The sequence below is a fragment of the Acipenser ruthenus genome, chromosome 29 (assembly GCF_902713425.1).
Source record: "Acipenser ruthenus chromosome 29, fAciRut3.2 maternal haplotype, whole genome shotgun sequence".
Taxonomy (NCBI): Eukaryota; Metazoa; Chordata; class Actinopteri; order Acipenseriformes; family Acipenseridae; genus Acipenser; species Acipenser ruthenus.
This window is the reverse complement of record NC_081217.1, coordinates 22,440,259-22,459,280: the sequence shown is the minus strand read 5'-3', so window position 1 is coordinate 22,459,280 and position 19,022 is coordinate 22,440,259. Positions and strand designations below refer to the sequence as shown.

Genomic DNA, 19,022 nt, shown 5'->3' with positions numbered 1-19,022 from the left:
GTGGCTTTGGGGCTTTTTCACAACTCTGCTGGGAGAAACAGTGCCTCCTAGTGTGTCAAAACAGCATAGCAGCTCATTTTTCCTTGATATATTTTTTGGTTCCTGATGTGGTCCCATGGTTCTGCAATCAATTCTCATTGCAGTTTGTGAAATTATCTTTTAGCGTCGGCTCACACTCTTTTGGGTAGCATTGCTTGCAAAGTAAAGAATGCCCAGCAGTGGTGTGTGCCGATCAGAACCAGTGGAGTACTGGTTTTCAGATTGTCAAAGAGACTTAGAACATAAGAACATAAGAAAGTTTACAAACGAGAGGAGGCCATTTGGCCCATCTTGCTCGTTTGGTTGTTAGTAGCTTATTGACCCCAGAATCTCATCAAGCAGCTTCTTGAAGGATCCCAGGGTGTCAGCTTCAACAACATTACTGGGGAGTTGGATCCAGACTCCCACAATTCTCTGTGTAAAAAAGTGCCTCCTATTTTCTGTTCTGAATGCCCCTTCATCTGTCAATACCTTTCAGAATTTTGAACGCTCAGCAAGTCTTAGGTTGTTGTGCCCTCTAGTGGATTGAAACGGAACAGCAATGCACACGGTCTTCTGTGAAAGGTGCATGTTCTTGTTGAATTACAGTCACCTTTCAAATGGTAGTTTTGTGCCCATGTGTCCAAATTCCACTAAGTTACTGTGAAATCAGCAGACATGTAGCTGTTACTACCTGCAGGGTTCATAAGATCTTCAAGAGGTAAAACTCTGCAACCCCTCCCAACAACCATTATTTATTGGATTTTTCCTCCACCTCCCCTCTCTCAGCTCTGTAAAGCGTCTTCATATTGAATTAATTCAACGTTACGACTTCTGCAGCGCAAAAGAATGCCACCACCGGCCCTGATAGAACTGACTGACTGCCACCAGATGGCGCTGTCTACAAAGGCACCAACTATGTGAAGCAAGGCTGATGCTACACTTGAGACGTGTGGGTCTCTAGTACAATGATACAGACCAGTATAGTACAGGGACTTGCTATGCCGTACCTCTCTGGGATTTACAATGCTTGCCTGTGCTTTACCGTGCTTTCACAATGCGTTATTATACTTTGCTGTGCTTTTGCTATGGGGAATTTCTATTTGTTTGAAGCTTGTTGGCATGTTTTGTTCCTCATGAGATCTGAGGTTTGCTTTCAAGAGGATGTTGACTACAAACGGTGCGATGATTAAACCGCTAAAGTGCGCTTCTCAGCAGCCGGTATCCTCTTGAGGTGATTAACAAGGCTTCCGGGCTCCATGGACCAGGCCGGCAGCATCTGATTCTCATTTCTCTCGCGTTTCATCTCATTTTAAAGATGTTTTTAATGCAATCTTATAAGAACACTTTGAAGACAAAAGGCTTCATTTTATCATTAAAATACTGTTTTTAATTTGCGTCTTACTTAAACGTCAGCGTGTTACCCTGAGCAAAACCTCGCAGAGTCAAAAACAGGAGGCAGTTTGTTTTGCGGCAGGAAGGTTTAGTAATCTGAGAGTTTTTAAGACCGTCTCTCACCGGGTCTGCAGGCAGGTTGCTAGGTTACACCCTTTCTGTTGCTAGGTTACCCACCCTGCCCAGGTGAATGAATCCCCAGGTGAAACGGGGGAAGGATGTAGCGGTCCCCAAGGGTCTGAAGATGTAGAATTGAAAGATGTTTTGTCAAATGTTTACAAGTTTGTCAAACTTTTCCATATACTTAACGAAAAACTGACACAAATTGATAAAACGTGACATTTCGAAATCAAACATGAAATACTGTGCTACTATTATGGCTTCCGGTTGACTTTTGCTGTCTCATTTTGTAGTTTCTTTAATGACATAATGTTAAATAAAAAAATATTTTTTTTCCCCTTTTTAATTATGTCTACAGGGGGTTGTTGTCGAGCATAAACGAGCTGCAGTGAACTAGTATTACCAGGGCCTGAGTGATGCTTCACTGTGCTGTTCTGCATCCAGCATGCATTGGACGCTGCTTTATCAACGGGACCTGTGCCAAGAGCACACATCCATTTACTAACATCATGAACCTGAACCACGCCTCTATACCCTCAGCCCGGCAGTGACACTGCCAGCCGTGTGATTGCAGCCCTGCATCCAGTCAGACGCAATGTGTGTGCCGTGGTTCAGTCAGACACACCTTCGTTTGGTTAATAAAGCAAACGTATTAAATCCACAACGCTGCATGAATTATAGAATGGAGTGCCATCGCCCGACACCCTCAGGAATGATAACAATGAAACGCAGGGCTGTATTTTTACAATTTCCCCCGTTTACTGACTATTCCAGCAAACATTGCTTCTGAAACGACTCCTTGTGGCTGAAGTGAAGTGGGGAAGCATGTCAGCGTTGCACAGTGTTCACTGCACAATGCTCCCCCCTCCCCCCTATGCAGATCAGCCAGGGCTGTGCAGTAAGCCCTGTTAATGCCTGCAGGGCTGTCATATATTAACCTCAATACTGTACGCAGCAGTACAACCCTACCTTTGTTTTGATGCTTGGAAAAAATAAGTTCCTCCCCAGCAGCAGGTGGGGGGAGCGAGAGGGGGGTATCGAAGGGGGGGTCCCATTTTCCTGAAAACAGAAACAACGGATTGAATTCGTGACATGCGCCTGATCCTGCTAAAGTCATACGTGTGAAACTATACCAAACTGCTCTTTAGACAAGCGCCATGAACAAAGAGTGTTATCTAGAGGCAGATAATCAGACAAGATAGCATTTGGATAAAGTGTTCACATACCCGCCCCCAGCTGTATGCTTTCCAGAAGTCATATAACCAAGGTCAGAAACAGATCTGAATGACTGTTGTAAACATGACGGAGTTTATTGACCTGGTTCCTGAGTTCTCAGGGATAACGCGATTAATGTACGGACCACAATATCAAATTCAGGACCACAGCCTCGACTCTGTTGGCCTGTGCGGTATTATTGAGTCACGTGTTTTCTGGCTCGCCATATTTACTAAATGCGTGCTTCTTGATTGGTCAACAGACTGATAAGCCATTGCTCTTATCTGCCCCCTATTTTACTGCATTTAATCCTGTACTTCAGAATACTGTAATCTGCGAAGTGTTTAACCTGTAGTACTTTGTATTTAATCATATCCTGATGTAACTATCACTATTTAATCATATCCTGATGTAACTATCACTATTATCTGCTGTATTATTGAATTGTGGTTTGTCACACTTGTACTTTGCTTGAACAAAAGTTTATTGTATTTCTTGCTCTTATTGTATTACTTGTATTGTAACACTTGAAATGTATTTGCTTACGATTGTACGATTGTAAGTCTGCTAAGAAATAAATAATAATAATAATAATAATAAAGACTGTATTTTTAAATGTTACCATGTTTGCTATACAGTAATGGAAAAGTCCCTTGAAACTTTTGAAAGTATGTGGGGGAAATTGTCACATTTTCAAAATGAGAAATGGTGTGAAATAAAAATGAATGTAAAAAGAAGTAAAAGCCATACAATAAAAAGAAAGAAAGAAATTAAATGACTAATTTCATTTTAGGGAGTTGAACGGGTTGTCCTAAAATGATACAGTGTTCAGAGTTACTGTACATGCGTTCAAGCAGATAGCCCGCGCCGGGTGTGTGTGTGTGTCTGTCTGAAACCTCCCTCGCATCGCCCCAGCCTAGCATATTAAAATGGGCGGTCAGGAAAAGCTGTCTAAAAAAAAAAAAAAAATCTTCCGTCGTTTTTGTATTGCAGAAATTGACACCCTACCTTCTCAGACACTCTCGTTCACGGTCTTCCTGTGCAGTGGATTTCTTAAACGGGCGGCTCGTAATTTGATTATTATTTGATATTTAGAAAAAAATCACTGAATAAAAATGGGCAAAGTCAAAGGCGGGATGAAGTGTGTAAAATATCTTCTTTTCATCTTCAATTTCATATTTTGGGTAAGTGTTCCTTATTTTTCTCCAGGGATTATTGAAATAAAATGAACTGCACAGTCAAATAAGCAAACAGAACGCAACTTTTAATAATAATAATAATAATAATAATAATAATAATAATAATAATAATAATAATAATAATAATAATAATAATGCACAGAACTTTTCTGTCTAAACATGTCAAAGTTTGAAATTGCACTTTTTTGGGTTGTGTGTGGTGTGTGAATATTTTCTCATTTACGCATAATGTTAGTTGGATTTTGCTCGAGTCGTGTTAGTAGTAAGTCTTTATACATGTATCTAGTTACTGCTGAATTTTTCCAGGTTGTCTTTCCCTAGTTCAGAAGGAGACGGAGGCTGACTCTGGCAATGCAATTTCAAATCACATTTTCCATAAGGAAAGACCGCCCCTTTTTCCTCCCTGTAAGTCGAGCAGTGTGTGTGTTTTCAAAAGACTGCCTGTTCAAATCTGAGCAGCGTGCCGCGGCAGCGAGTGAGGCTGGTTCATTTTGAATTATTTGTAAACCCAGATTGACTTCAGGGAGTAAAAACAGAATACAACACACACATACATAGCAAAACAACTACAGCCTAGTCCTAACGCAGACATGCACGCGGTGCTGTCGCGTTGCGCTTCAAATCGTTTTAATTTGCATAACTGACAGTAACAGGTGTTTGCAGTAATCAAAGTGAAATGCATTCTCGTTATAATTTAAATACATATTCACAGACCTTTTATAGTGCCGCATTTAAAGAAAGATTTTTCTCTTTTTTATTTATGGATCAAATAAACTTTCCTAGCCTAAAACAGGCGTTCTTCTTCTCAGTTCATGCATTTTAAATGACCCGTAATTGACAGCGAGATTGCATTCTGAGCTGTGATAATGAGGCGGAAAAAAAGAGAACCGAATTTCTTAGAATCAGGGCGATTTCAGCAGCCAGTTCTCAGGATGTAGCTGCAGCAGAGTACGCTTCTGTACTGGCGTGTTGCCACGGGAACACAGGAACCCGATTTAATGGAACAGAGAAGCGGATATCGATAACCTCTCCCCTCCTCAAAATCACTCAAAGAGAATTTCAGCGTTCTGCTGTTTAAAATAGGGTTCACACAGGAACAAAAAAGTCTTGTACTAGCTTCATAATTCACTGCTAAATGCGGTTAAAGTGAATAGAACGACATTCTAAAGTGCCATTGCTGTTGACTGTCCAGTTTGTTTTCGGTCTCCAAACGGAGTTGAAGTGTGCAAGGACGAGGGATCTCTGCCCCCTTCGAAAACTAGCCTGGTTACTTACTGACCTGAGAACACAGCTGGGGGTCAAAGGGCCACAATGAAGACAAGTGTCAACGGGGCGCATGTAGGCTGGTGGTGTTTTATAAAAGGGTAGACAACGAGACAGCGTGTGAACAAAAAGCACGTCTACCCTTTCTACAGCTGTGGCCCACAGTTTTGCATCTTCTGGTAGAACTGACTAATTTTGCTTCATAAAGTCGAATGAATCCTGAATAATGTTGCGTTAACATATCGAATTACACACCACTTTGTAGTTTGTCGTTAACTGACAAAAATTGAAAAATGGGACATTTCGAAATCTAACAGTTGTAGCACTCAGGAGTCTGTCACACACAGACAGCCACCAGGGCACTGTCTCCAGGACCAGCTCCACTGTCATATATTAAGGAGGTTTTAGAGTCTTGTAATAAGTGCTCTTGAAGTTGTTTCTTGGTGGTTTTAGAATTGTAATTGTTATTATTATTATTATTATTTATTTCTTAGCAGACGCCCTTATCCAGGGCGACTTACAATTGTTACAAGATATCACATTATACATTATTTCACATTATACAGATATCACATTATTTTTACATACAATTACCCATTTATACAGTTGGGTTTTTACTGGAGCAATCTAGGTAAAGTACCTTGCTCAAGGGTACAACAGCAGTGTCCCCAACCAGGGATTGAACCCACGACCCTACGGTCAAGAGTCCAGAGTCCAGAGCCCTAACCACTACTCCACACTGCTGCCAATTGTTCAATTGTTGTTTGTCTTGCATCTGCGCTACAGGTTATAACCATTTGGGGTAAAAAAAAGACACTTAAAGGATGCTTGCTAAGAGCAAGGATTTTTAAAAAAGCATTATATTTTTAGATAGGAACATTTAAAGTTGTAATAGTCACGAGACACACTCTTCATATTTCCTTTTTAATGATGTAGTGACTTTTAAAAACGCTTCACCTGTGCGCTTTGAAGTTACGGACACATTCCTGCTTAAAAAGAAATCCTGGGGATTCCTAACATTTGAAAGCACTGAAATGAAACATCGATCAGCCAGTGTTTTGTTTAAGCGAGTTCTGCAGTAAGCTGACTGGTCCACACAGCACATCTAATACCCCAGTCCCAGCTGAGCGCTCCTCCACAGTGCTGCCCCATGGGAGAGCCATGCGGAGAGAGCCAGCGTGCTGATCTGAGCTGGGCTTCATTAGTACGGGCCCCCAGGGGCCCATTACTGCTTCACAGGAGAGTAATCAACACGGCGGTCATGCCTGTTAACAGAGGATTCTGTTAGAAATGTCTGGGTGTGTCCCTGATGTGAACCGCTTTGTCTTCAGATGTTTGGGAAAATGTAAAAAGCAAGTGTGTAACATACCTCCCCTTGAGATAATGCAAACTTCGTGCTACAATTATCCTGAACAGATCTCCATGGCCTGTGCATGTGTGTGTGGTGTGTATGGAGGCAGACAGCCTCTATATATCTGCTAAAGAATGTCAAAACCAAGCAGCTCTCCGGCTGCTGTAAGCTAATAAAAAGCAGGACACACAGTAACTTGTGCGAAAAGAACTTCCTTAGCAAGCTGTGTCACAACTGGATAAACAGCTGTCTGGATTGGCTATAATAACCCACAGTGAAGTATACGCCTATACTGGGATAGAGTGGAAATGTGCCACGGTAAGCTGGTATGAGTTTTTCATTGCCTGATGAATCTACCTGGATTATTGTTTGAGCAGCTGTCTCCTGCATCGCTGTCGTTGTCAATAGCTTAGAACAATTATGAAGAAAACACCTCACACAGGTATGGAGGTCTGTATGCGTTGGTGTATTGTAACAGGGGGTGTAATGGTACACTAATGTGCAGTATAAATACACCATTGATCATTAGTAGTAACCTCTTAATAAACTAATACAAAAAGGCTGAACTGTTCAACAAACATCAGATCCCAGCTTCGGGATAATCGACTCAAGACCGATCACATCATAGAAATGGGCTTGCATTGGGTTAAAGGCTTTATGTACTAATGTTCAGCAAATGAGATCAAGGTTTAGTTTATTAGATTGTATTAGTTTAGAAACAGGTTGTACGGTATGGACTATCCATCAGCAAGCCTGTTTTTAACTGTTAAAATAAAAAGGGGTTTCTTAAACCCCCCTCCTGATTGTCAATAGCCAGTGTGTGGATTGAGGGTTAGGACGTCAGCGAGCACAGACTCCTAATGGACCATTATCTAAGCTCATGCAACGAGGCGAGCTTGTGCCAACATGAAAAGATATTCAAATTGCAAGAACATTTCAGAAGCTCTGACAGAACAGTTCTTACTGCTTCTTACATGCCATGCCAAAAACAACATCCACATTCAGAGAGGGAAAGCCGTCCGCCCCACGCTGAACCATTTACAACTGAAACTCTGCACAGCCTGTAATAAAAAACACCCCGATCCTCACCGACACTCGCCCAGCGTTTGAGGACAGGAGGCAAGCCGCGGTTTCGTTTTAATCAAGAAGTGCAGCGCGTCTTCAGCTCCCAGAAACTTCAGATCAGGAGTCCTTGGCAATGGTTTTGTACCGCCGGGTCAATAGAACCTTTTTCTATTCCAAAAAACTGTGTGAACTTGTAAAGACAGGAACAGAGGAATAATACACTGAGTTATCCTAGTCTTCGGTATGTGGTGTTAATAGCCACTATAGGGATACCAGTAGTAGTGCTGATCGAAGTTATGCCTCTTTGCAATGCCGTTGGAGGCATTTATTTGATTGCATTCATTTTAGCTCATGTCTATTTAATAAAATAATGCGAGGCGGGTATATGGAGCAGGCAGTGCTGCGTGGTGCACGGACGTTAGCATTCTGCCCCCTGCACTCATGCTGAAAAGTGTGGCTCTTCTGTGTAGCAGCTAATACGCTGGCTGATGCTTCGGGCAGCGTTGTGAGATACACTGCAGTTACACATTCCCCTGTCGGAGAGATGGGAGGAGGTCACAAGCACTAAAAGCACAAATGTAGACGAGTCCTGCTCTTTTGTCCTGTGGTTGAGACCCTAACCTGCCGGTTCGCTGCCAGCCTCGCGCACAGCACTCCCTTGTTAACTAGCTGTCTGACTTGCACAGGAAACAGTTGTGAAATACTGAGGGTTAAGAATAAGTGAAGAGTCACACTGACACAGCGGAGCGTGTATGCAATGTGATGTCTGAAACGAGATACACAGTCGCAGAGCGCTGGTTTACACGGGCTCTCAAATATGGATGCTTGATGGTATGTTTGATATCAGACTTTTATACAAAATCAAGCAGGGTGATTCTGTAGCTGGCTGTGCAGTTCTGTATTAACCATCTGTTGAATCAGTGAAGGTATCATTACTCATTACCCAGTGTGGAGAGGCATTCATTGTCACTAGTTTTCGATCCCGGGTGACAGAGCGAGACAGGGAGGCTGTGTGTGGAACAGATGCTGGTATTGTTATTTCACTGCTGGGCAGGGTAGCACCAGTTCAGTGTCTGTGCCAGGGTGGCAGGCAGAGGGGCAGTATGAAGCACTCTGGAAATGTATCAACGCATCAGGGCTGTGTTTTGTGTGAGCTCGTTATCCTGTTTTTCCCGATCAACGTCAAAACAGCTCTGATTTACTGGAATCTTTTGCGTGCAGTACAGTAACACAGATAACGTCACTATAATCTGAAGTCAGTAGGCCTGTAGTTTTAAAATGCCTGGTTTTATGGACAATTAATGAAACACTTAGCTTGAAACTAGCAACCTTCTCGCAGTGTCATGTGAACCAAAACCAGCATGCTCTACTGCTTACAAAACTGCCAGCAGCCACTCCAGCAGATCAAACAACGCTTGCCCTCTGATGTCACTCAGCAGATCAAAACGCTATTGCCTTCTGACATCACAGGCTCAATAAAACTGCTTACCTATCAGTGGATAACTGTTCCCTTTGGACGGGAAAGGTGACCCCCAGCCCTGTACCCCTCAGAGGAATAGTTTTGTACTCGCAGACTCGGCTGCAGTCAGTGCTTTTGGGAATGCGTGACCGCTGTCCTTCTCCTCTCTCTACAGGTGGTCGGTTCGATGGTGCTAGCTGTCGGTCTCTGGCTCAGGTTCGACTCCACCACCACCTCCATCTTTGAGGTAGAAAGTTCACCCACCACCTTCTTCATAGGTAAGAAACACCTGGCCTGCAGGGCAGTCAATGCTGTCCGCAGTGTGAGAACAGGCTGAGCGATCAGGACGTTGGGGTAGGAACCAATCTACCTTTAACTGGTAAAAACTCAGGTTGGTTATGACTGGGCTGACTTACTCTAGCAAGTGAAGAAACATCTGCTTGGGTTTGACTGGATTGCTGTCCTCCACAGAGTCTGAAAAGAGAAGCCGCAATCATTTTAAATGTTGAATTTGCGAGACGCGTTTTCAACATGCGTAAATTACACCTGAAAGTGCACATTTCAAAACTTATTTAAGAATGTGTTTGTTAACATTTATGTAGCTAAATCTGGACTTTTTATCACTTCAAGGTTGGGATAGCAATATTTTGGTGTTGAGTGTCTGCATTTTGCCAAAAAAAAATCAGTTTCCATGTCTCAGTGAATTCCTTGAGGAAAATGAGTTGAATCATATTCGTGATGTTGTTCCTACTCATCTGGAAAAGCTTCAGCATCCATTTCAAAAACACGATTCCATTCAATGCCATCATAGCAACAGCTTCCCATTCTGTCAGCTCAAAAACACTACCCAGTGATAGAACACTTCAGGCAAAGTTCAAGTCAAAATCTCTTTGCATCTTCAGGGTGCTAATTCACAAAGAATTTTTATTTCTAAGATTTTTATTTCTTATAACTTTCTGTGCTTAAAGTTAAGTTCTGACGGGCGAAACAAAACATCTGCTCTGTAAAGAGGGCGACGTATGAAAGGTTTGTGCGCCCCTGCAGGAGATGAGTCAAGCTGGTTCGACGGTGATCAAATACCATGAAGTTTCAATGGTGTGACCTCAGCTGCTGTTAACTTGGAGTTCCCCTGGTAAAGATGTTTCATTTACTGTACATTTCACTGGTGCTTTTCTGTTAAAAAAAAAAAACAGACAAAAAAAAGATAAAATAAACGCAGAGCCTCGTCTCATGTCTGCCTTTCATGGTTTCAGCGTCTGTCAATATTTACCGTGTTTCCATAGTAACTGCAGACAGGTTCACTCTGTTATCAGTAACACTGATGAAGCAGCACAGAACCATAAACACAGAACTTGTGACCAGTTATGGAGTATATTAGCGTCAGTATAAACATAGAGAAGAGCACAGCACACAATAGGACAGCTCACCAAGGCCCTGTTCGGATAACAGAGGTCTTCTGATCTTCAGACCTCAAGCACCGCCCAGGAAGCAGCATTGATGCATCTTCTATCTGAACCGTTACAGAAGACTCAAGAAACAGACCCTTGAATATATCGACTCTGACCTGTTCTTAAAGGCAATGGCATTGGTTTCACCATTGATCGAATTCCAGTCTTATCAGAAGCTTCTGGAACAGTTAGTAAGAACAATAATAATCTCTGCATTGTTGAGTAATGAACACTTTTACTGAATTAATGAAGAACAATTGCTTAACGGCACAGCCCTAATAATAATGCTACAGAACACTCAGAAGAGGGTATGAAACAGTCAGGAGAGTTAATGATAGGGAATGAAGGTGAGCTGACGTTTCCCTGGAAGAGAGCTCCCAGCGGGTAACCTCGGCATTGCAAGCCAGACTATGAAAACAATGGTGCTGTGCCAGGATTAGCTTTCCCAGATGGAAAGCGTCGTGGAGCCTCTGGCTGTACCTGCATGCTGCAGTGCGCTGGTAAGGATGAGGATGACGACACAGCATCCCCTCTTCTAGTGTGTCATGAGCGCAGCGGTAAAGCAGCGTGAAATCGGAACTTACATTAACACAGAAAAAGTGACAAACAACTTAACAAGGGTAGAGGTGCTGTCCCTGGGTAAGACTCCCTGGAGGCCAGCTGCTATATTCAGAGTGTGTACTCATGGCTGAAGATGAAGTCAGAATGCGTTTTCAAATGAATCTCCCCAAACGCAGATGCAGAGTTTTTTAAATGCCACCACGCAGCAGGTGTGATCCTGTTAGGAAATGCTGCACACTTTACGAGGCATTTTTTTATTTTAGTTTGTACCATGTTAGCAATTGCTGTTCATTTTGAGTCAATGCTTAATGAACCTATTTATAAACTCATAAAACCCCAGATCATTTCCTAAATATTACTGCAGCTGGACTTTTTCATAGCTTATCAACAGGCTGCTGTTTACTAACCATTAACACAAACGAACAGCATCTGTTACCGTGCTGCTTGTTACCAGATAATAAACAATCCAAAAAACATGCCCCTTAAAATTAAGAGCGGCCAAAACAACAACAAAAGCAGGGAGAGGGCCGCTGAGAAAGCGAGATACGTTTGTGTAGCCAATCAGTGATAGTTATGAGGCAGGTACTTTCCAGAGAGGAAATATCTGATTCTGTAATATCAGTGTTCCTGTAAATAGGACCCCACCTGATCCCACCACGTTGTTTCCCCGTGGGACCCTATTATCAGTAACACAGGAAGTGAAACGGGGGTGATGTGTGGAACATGTGATTTTGTAATGTGAATCATTGCACAACTAGAATGCTGTTTCTGGCTAGTTGCATATAACTTTGGACCAACAGGTTATAGGTACAATTCCATTGCCACACCTGTGTGTCGTTTCATAGATCAAAGGGCACTGGTGATGAGGAGAGGTTTTAGTGTTTCATTGGAAGGCAGAAGTATAATCTGGCTATCGAAGAGAGCTCTGGCTTTCTGACTGCAACACACAGTCTCACTGGCAGGAAAACGGAAATGTGCACTTATCAGCTTAAAGCATTTACATACAGATGGCTGATACAGTACATCCCTGTACATTTCCATCTAAAACTGGAGCTTATTATTTGTGAACAGCCTGCGCGTGCTAAAAGTAATGTGTTTAAGACATGTGTTAAATACATTGAAATGCACAGAAAAAATAAAACCATCTTGATGTCTTTCAGTTTATGGGAACATTTTTCGACAAAACAAAAGGCTGTAAAGTGCAGTTTATGACTGAGATTATGAGATTCCTGGAAGCCTTCCTGTTTTTGTAGCTGTAATTAGTCACTTGGGGACCAAAGTACAGACAGCAGAGAGAGACCCTGACCAACGTACACATGAACTAATTCAACAGGGAGAGAACAGCCATGTATGGTAGCAGCCTGGGCTGCCAGAGTTAGAGCATGTATCATTCTGCGGGCCAAGAATGTGTGCAGGCTTTATAAACATTTAGACCTGGCACCGCGCGTGGTGCCCTCACTGCAGATAGAACCCTGAAAAACAGGATCTAGCAAACGGAACAATTCTGCACATCTTACCTCTGAAGCGCTTCCATCCCATGAAACTGAATCCCGATCAATACAGTCCTGTAACCCCATTAGCTCTCCATGTGGTGACTGTATTACATGCATTTGAACCACTTAGCTTCATTCAGTATGTGTTACAGGGCTCCCCTGTGCCTTTTACAGGACAGGCTCCCATTCCACCCACAGATAAATACATTATCTCCAACAGTGAAGCAAAAACGAATCTGTGCTCTCATATGATAGGTGATGATCACTGCTCGATTACAGTGGTTTTTTGTGACAAGCAATATAATATTCTATATCCCAAGCTGTAGCTGCAGGTTATTAAATGTCTAGACGATGAGTGTTTATATGCACTGAAACAAAACACAGTCAAATATCATAAAAGCTTTCTATAGTAAAAGCACAGGAAAGTGTAATAATGTGCAGGGAAAGCATGGTAAAGCACAGAGAGGCATGGTGAAGCATAGGGAAGCATTGTAAAGCACAGAGAGGTATGGCAAAGCATAGGGAAGCATGGTAAAGCACAGAGAGGCATGGTGAAGCATAGGGAAGCATTGTAAAGCACAGAGAGGTATGGCAAAGCATAGGGAAGCATGGTAAAGCACAGAGAGGCATGGTGAAGCATAGGGAAGCATGGTAAAGCACAGAGAGGTCTGGTAAAGCATAGGGAAGCATTGTAAAGCACAGAGAGGTCTGGTAAAGCATAGGGAAGCATTGTAAAGCACAGAGAGGTATGGCAAAGCATAGGGAAGCATTGTAAAGCACAGAGGTCTGGTAAAGCATAGGGAAGCATTGTAAAGCACAGAGAGGTCTGGTAAAGCATAGGGAAGCATTGTAAAGCACAGAGAGGTATGGCAAAGCATAGGGAAGCATTGTAAAGCACAGAGGTCTGGTAAAGCATAGGGAAGCATTGTAAAGCACAGAGAGGTCTGGTAAAGCATAGGGAAGCATTGTAAAGCACAGAGAGGTCTGGTAAAGCATAGGGAAGCATTGTAAAGCACAGAGGGCTGGGTAAATGCATATTTTATCATTTGGGAAATCAAATGCGTTGCATGACTGTTACATGCGAGTGATATTAACCGGGTTGTGATATTATCAGGAGCATTTAAACGTGGTGATCATAAGCAGAGAGGCCCTTATAAAAGTTCACCACAGTGCACATTTTGGCAGTTTTTGCATGATTTTATACCATGTATTTACCATAGTTTACTATGGTTTCCCATGTTTGTTTGTTTTTGTTTTTTTTAGTATGCTTTCCCATACCTCTCTGAGTTTTACAATGCCTCTCTATGTTTTACATGCTTTCACTATGCTTTATTACAACACCATGCTTTTACTATGGGACACTTGTCCAAAGGCTGACGTTAAAAGGAAGAATGTCGAGTTGGTTTCACTGAAAGGGAAACTGTTAGGGATTCCCCAAAGCCCTTGAGAAGCTCTGCTTTGTTTTGACACAAGCAGACTGGCAGAGGTGCAGGAATTCCCCTCCAGTACCAGCTCTTCCAGTCCTAGCATGTGCTGCAGGAGTGCGTGGGTTGGCACGCACGCTTCTCACAGCACAGGACTCTCCAGAATGAGATCCCAGCAAGACAAGCCCGGGTGCACATGACCCCAGCCTGAACCTTAACACTGACAGCACTTTCAGTTTTGCAAATGGCATTTTCTCAGGCAATCTGGAAACCTGTACAACAGTGCCATCTAGTGGAGAAAAAGGAAACTGCTTTTCTGGGGACTTTGAGGAAAGGCAAGTTTTTGTTGGCCTTTCAGTAGCCTTTCATCTTTGAAAAAAAAATAAACATTAATAAAATAAATCATGTATTTGTCAAGGTATGCAACTGATTTACAATAATATCTTTGATCTGCAAAAATACACCAGGGCTATACTATAGGGGGCTGAGCGAGATACATGATGGCTGTCACTCCACGTACAGACTGACCTCACAAGAGACGGATTCAGTTTAACAAGCGAGGAACAGGAAGACAATGAAATGTTTTCTGAGGATTTTAAAATGCTTTCTGCAACAATATGTGAGGTTACACTTTAACATCGAGAACATCACACAGCCATTCACACTGCCCTAGAGAACATCACGCAGCCCAATCAGAGGGCTTGGTGGTCCAGTGGTTAAAGAAAGGGGCTTGTTACCAGGAGGTCGCCGGTCCAGTCCCAGCCACTGTCTCACTGTGTGTGACCCTCAGCAAGTCACTTCACCTCCTTGTGCTCTGTCCTTCGGATGAGCCGTAAAACCGAGGTCCTATTGCAAGTGACTCTGCAGCAGCAGTTGTGATGCATAGTTCACCGCCTAGTCATCTGTAAGTCGCTTTGGACACAAGCGTCTGCTGAATGACTGATTAATAAGATCAGGTTGTATAGTACGGCACACTATATGATACTCTGTATGCATTGTACTGCATCGTGTTGTATAGCATTGTACAGCATTGTGTTGTATAGCACTGTAGTGTATTTTGTTGCACAGCCCATTTCTCAGCCTCTTCTCTTGCTCTCTCAGGGGTGTACATCCTGATTGGAGCCGGGACGCTCATAATGCTCGTGGGCTTCTTTGGGTGCTGTGGAGCTGTCCGGGAGTCGCAGTGCCTTCTGGGATTGGTGAGTGTCGTTCTCACTGCTCCTGATTGACAGGCGGAGAGGCCACTGGCTAGTTTCACTCACAGGGAGTGCAGTTAGTTAGTATGGCTCTCTTGGGTTTGAAAAGGTGTGCAAGGTGTCTGCAAGGTGTGTAGCATGTTTAGACTGCAGGGTCCCTGCAAGCTCCAGGCTGTTGATACAAACTGAAGGCAAAGCTTCTTGCTTTTCCCAGCATCCTGTATTAGCTGTCACTGACAGCGACTCCCGTTGCTTGGTACAGTGTAGTTCAAACTGATTGTTCAGGGTGAGGTCCTGGCCGCTTGGGATTGAGTCGCCCCTCCTTCAGAGTTCATCACTGCGTGGCTCAGCCCAGTCTCGTGGCTCGTTTGAGGGGGACGGGGTGCTGACTGTTCTGTGCTTCTCTCTGTTTCAGTTTTTCTCCTCTATCCTGGTGATATTCGCTGCTGAAGTGGCTGCCGGTGTGTTTGGATTCATGAACAAAGATACGGTACTGTCACTGTGAACCAGACTCTTACAGCTGCACACTGTCCTCTTTAACTGTATGGTGCGTTGCTATACTTGTTCAGGGGTAGTGTATAGAAATGAATCTATGTTACTATAAACTGTCAGAAACGTGTAGAGAGGGTAGAGTGGGTTATACTTGCACTCAGCCTCATGACGGCCGTTTGCATAGAAGCCCTTTGGAGTGTGATTGGAAATGCTGGTGATTATGATTCGTCACACCTTGTCCTCAGATCTCTGTTAGATCACTCTGGGTTTCACTTGCTTTCTTATTGGTTTCAGATCGTCAGTGAGATTAAGGACGTGTACACTTCAGCTGTGAAAGATTTCAATCAAGATTACAGCAGCAACCACACCCTGACAGTCTTTCACGAGGAGGTAAGCTATCACTGTTCATTCCAGGAGCAATCTGCAGCCAGTATCCTGCTGGAATACCAACCCCGACCCGTGCATTGAGAACCTATTAGCATGCAAATCCAAGACACAACTTTGTGAAGAAGCCCCGGGGTCGCTCTTGTGTTTAAATGCATCTCTTTTTTTTTCTCACTTGCAGCTTAAATGCTGTGGCGATGGTAAACCGGACAAGGACACCAATATTCATAGAAGCTGTTCTAAGAGTGATGAGAAGGTAAGTTCAATGCGGTGTTGCATATTGTACCGACGTGGAGGTCCTTGTAAGATATATTACTTGTGTTATTTTGTTTTTCAGAGCTGTCTAGATGCAATAGAGGAGTTTTTCAATGGTAAACTGTACATTATCGGATACGTGGGGATTGGAATCGCTGGTGTAATGGTAAGGGTTCATTCCGCTGTCTCAGGAGCTTCAAGTTTCATTCGCTTCTCTGTTTTGTTACCGTCCCCCGAGCTGTTGAATGGTGCGTTCCGATCATTCTGAGTGGTCTGTATTGCACAAGACCGCGCTGGCAGCAACTGTGCTTGATTTCCAGCTGCCTGCCTTAGAGGTATGTAGCACAGGATAGAGACAGGTTTCCTTTTGTGTTGCTGGCAATACACTGCTGTCCACTAGAGGGTGCTGGCGCTTACTTCTAGGCTGTAAAGACATTAGTGCAGACCTATCCTACATCACATTGACTGAAGCTGCTGAGTAATTGCAACGGGAGCCACTTAGAATGATTCATACAGAATCAGAGCAGGGGAAAGGTAAGAGAAAGGAGAGAAGACTCAATGTAACGTGAAGGAGCTGGACCACATCACCATGCAGTAGATGAGTTAGCTGTTAGCTAGTGGGCTGATGTTCTGAAGTTGTGAGTGTATTGTCACGCTGCTGTCCTGTGTTTCCCTAGATCATCGGGATGGTGTTCAGCATGGTTCTGTGCTGTGCAATCCGAAACTCACGGGACGTGATCTAACAACACCACCCTCCTCCCCTCGGCCTGCGCTGGAACCTCTGAAACAACACCCCAAACCCGCCCCCCCGCGGAGCGACCCAACGCGGGTCACAGCAGGGAGAGTGCAGGCACAGAGACACCAGCAGAACACACAGCAATACTAAAACACACTTTCCATGACAAACCTTTTTCCTACCAGTCTTTCTCAGTGTCTTCAATCAAAGGCCAGTCAAAACGTTTGTGGTGGAATTTGAACACGTTCCTCTCAGTAGTTTTGGACCCCGGCTTTACTGGCAATGGCAATAAAATGGACAATACTCTGGGAGCGAGCTGATTGTACTGCTAATCTGCTCTTGGAGGGAGTGTACGTACTGGTGCACATTTCTGATCAAACGTTTTTGTCATGCTCTTTATCAATGACTACTTGAAATGTTTGTGTTATAATATATCTCACAATGCCTTATAGGTATGGATGTCCCCCTAGAGATCTAGAAGGGAAGCGTTGTAACCCAAATTCCCAATGTCTTTTTTTGTAATTCCATTGATTAGTTGTGTGGAGGCAGTAGCATGTGGATACTGCATTGAGATCTGCCCGTCCCCGATCACATGATACGTGTTCATCTCATTGGAGCTGCCCCTTCGTACAGACCCATTGCATTGCCATGCCACACTATTTAAAACAAACAAAAAACTGATTTCCAGAGAAAAAACGAAAAGCCATCACAAAACTATATATATATACATATATAACATATATATATAGAGAGAGAGATGGGTTTAAACGCCTTGGTGGAGGTTGGATTGGTCGTTGATTGTGTGTTTTATGAGTTTGATTCCCTCCATGTCCGTACTTGTATATTTTGTGTGTATTTTAGAATGATACATGATTCTTTTAATTGTGTTTTAGTTAATAATGTTGAGAATCACCTGCACTAGAAGGCAGCTCCTGTTATCTGTAGGAATGTTTAGAATGTAGTCTGTGCTTTCTTAGATTGTTTTAAAGTTAGTTAATGACGTCCCTTGTTCTTGAAGCCACAGGGACGGTTCGGAGGGAGGCTTGATGTTAAAGGACTGAATCAGACTTTCTTCAGAGGTTTAACAGACTGCTTCATACCGTGCAGATTCCCAATCTAATTCCTTCCCAGTTTAATACTCTCTTGCGAGTGCTCTGTACGATTCTCAAGGGCTGCTTCTGCTTCAGTCGTGAGTCTCTGTAAGTCGCCTTGGATAAAGGCGTCTGCTAAATAAACTAATAATAATAATAATATTCGCCTTGCTTACTATTCCAGCACAAATGGATCCAGCATGCATCCCTACTTCCTCCCAATCAGCTTTGAGGAGTTTTCAGAAGCAGTTTGTACTGGAATATCTTTATATTTATATATAAACTCATGAGTAAAAGCTTTGTGATTAGGGCCTGTGGTTTTTTTTTTTTGTACAGAGCAGATTGTCTCCATAGCGCCCCCTAGCCAAAAATAACCCAGCCCAGTAATCTTCATTTGTGTGCACATTCGCATCTTTACATTGGTGTTTTATTTTGGCTTTTCATTAAAGTTAAGGCTACTTTTGTGAATGTGAACAAACTCGGCTGTCTGCATGGTCTCCTTACGGTCTTTCTTTGATAAACGGAGAGGAAGTAAACCAGGGAAAAGATACAGTGTACAGATCGCAAGAAATTACAAGTGAGTTTTAAAAATCCAACTTGATCATGTGACCCTCTTGCTTTTAGAGTTTGATTGGCTGGCTGGAGAGATGACAGCTGCAGAAAGGCTCTTTGCTGTTTATGAAGTGAAATCAAAACTATGTGTAGGCGTGCATTTGAAGATTTTATTACCCTTTAATACGCAGCGATGTTTATTTCTTTACTGAATCATCAGCTGTACCGGGAGGCGTTCCCAGAGTCTATGTTGGCTTCTGCCACGGCTAATATCTGATTACCCGAGGTGATCCTGATCATTTTAC

At 43.1% G+C, this 19,022-nt stretch overlaps 1 protein-coding gene across 1 annotated transcript; it reads left to right on the top strand.

The window, feature by feature from the left end:
- Positions 1-3,714: 3,714 nt before the first annotated feature.
- LOC117433354 (CD9 antigen-like) lies at positions 3,715-18,643 on the top strand. Its single transcript, XM_059004174.1, has 8 exons — positions 3,715-3,932; positions 9,261-9,363; positions 15,113-15,210; positions 15,623-15,697; positions 15,994-16,089; positions 16,265-16,339; positions 16,421-16,504; positions 17,016-18,643. The coding sequence occupies exons 1-8, from the start codon at positions 3,864-3,866 to the stop codon at positions 17,079-17,081; spliced, it is 666 nt and encodes a 221-aa protein (XP_058860157.1). The 5' UTR covers positions 3,715-3,863; the 3' UTR covers positions 17,082-18,643.
- The last annotated feature ends 379 nt before the right edge of the window (positions 18,644-19,022 follow it).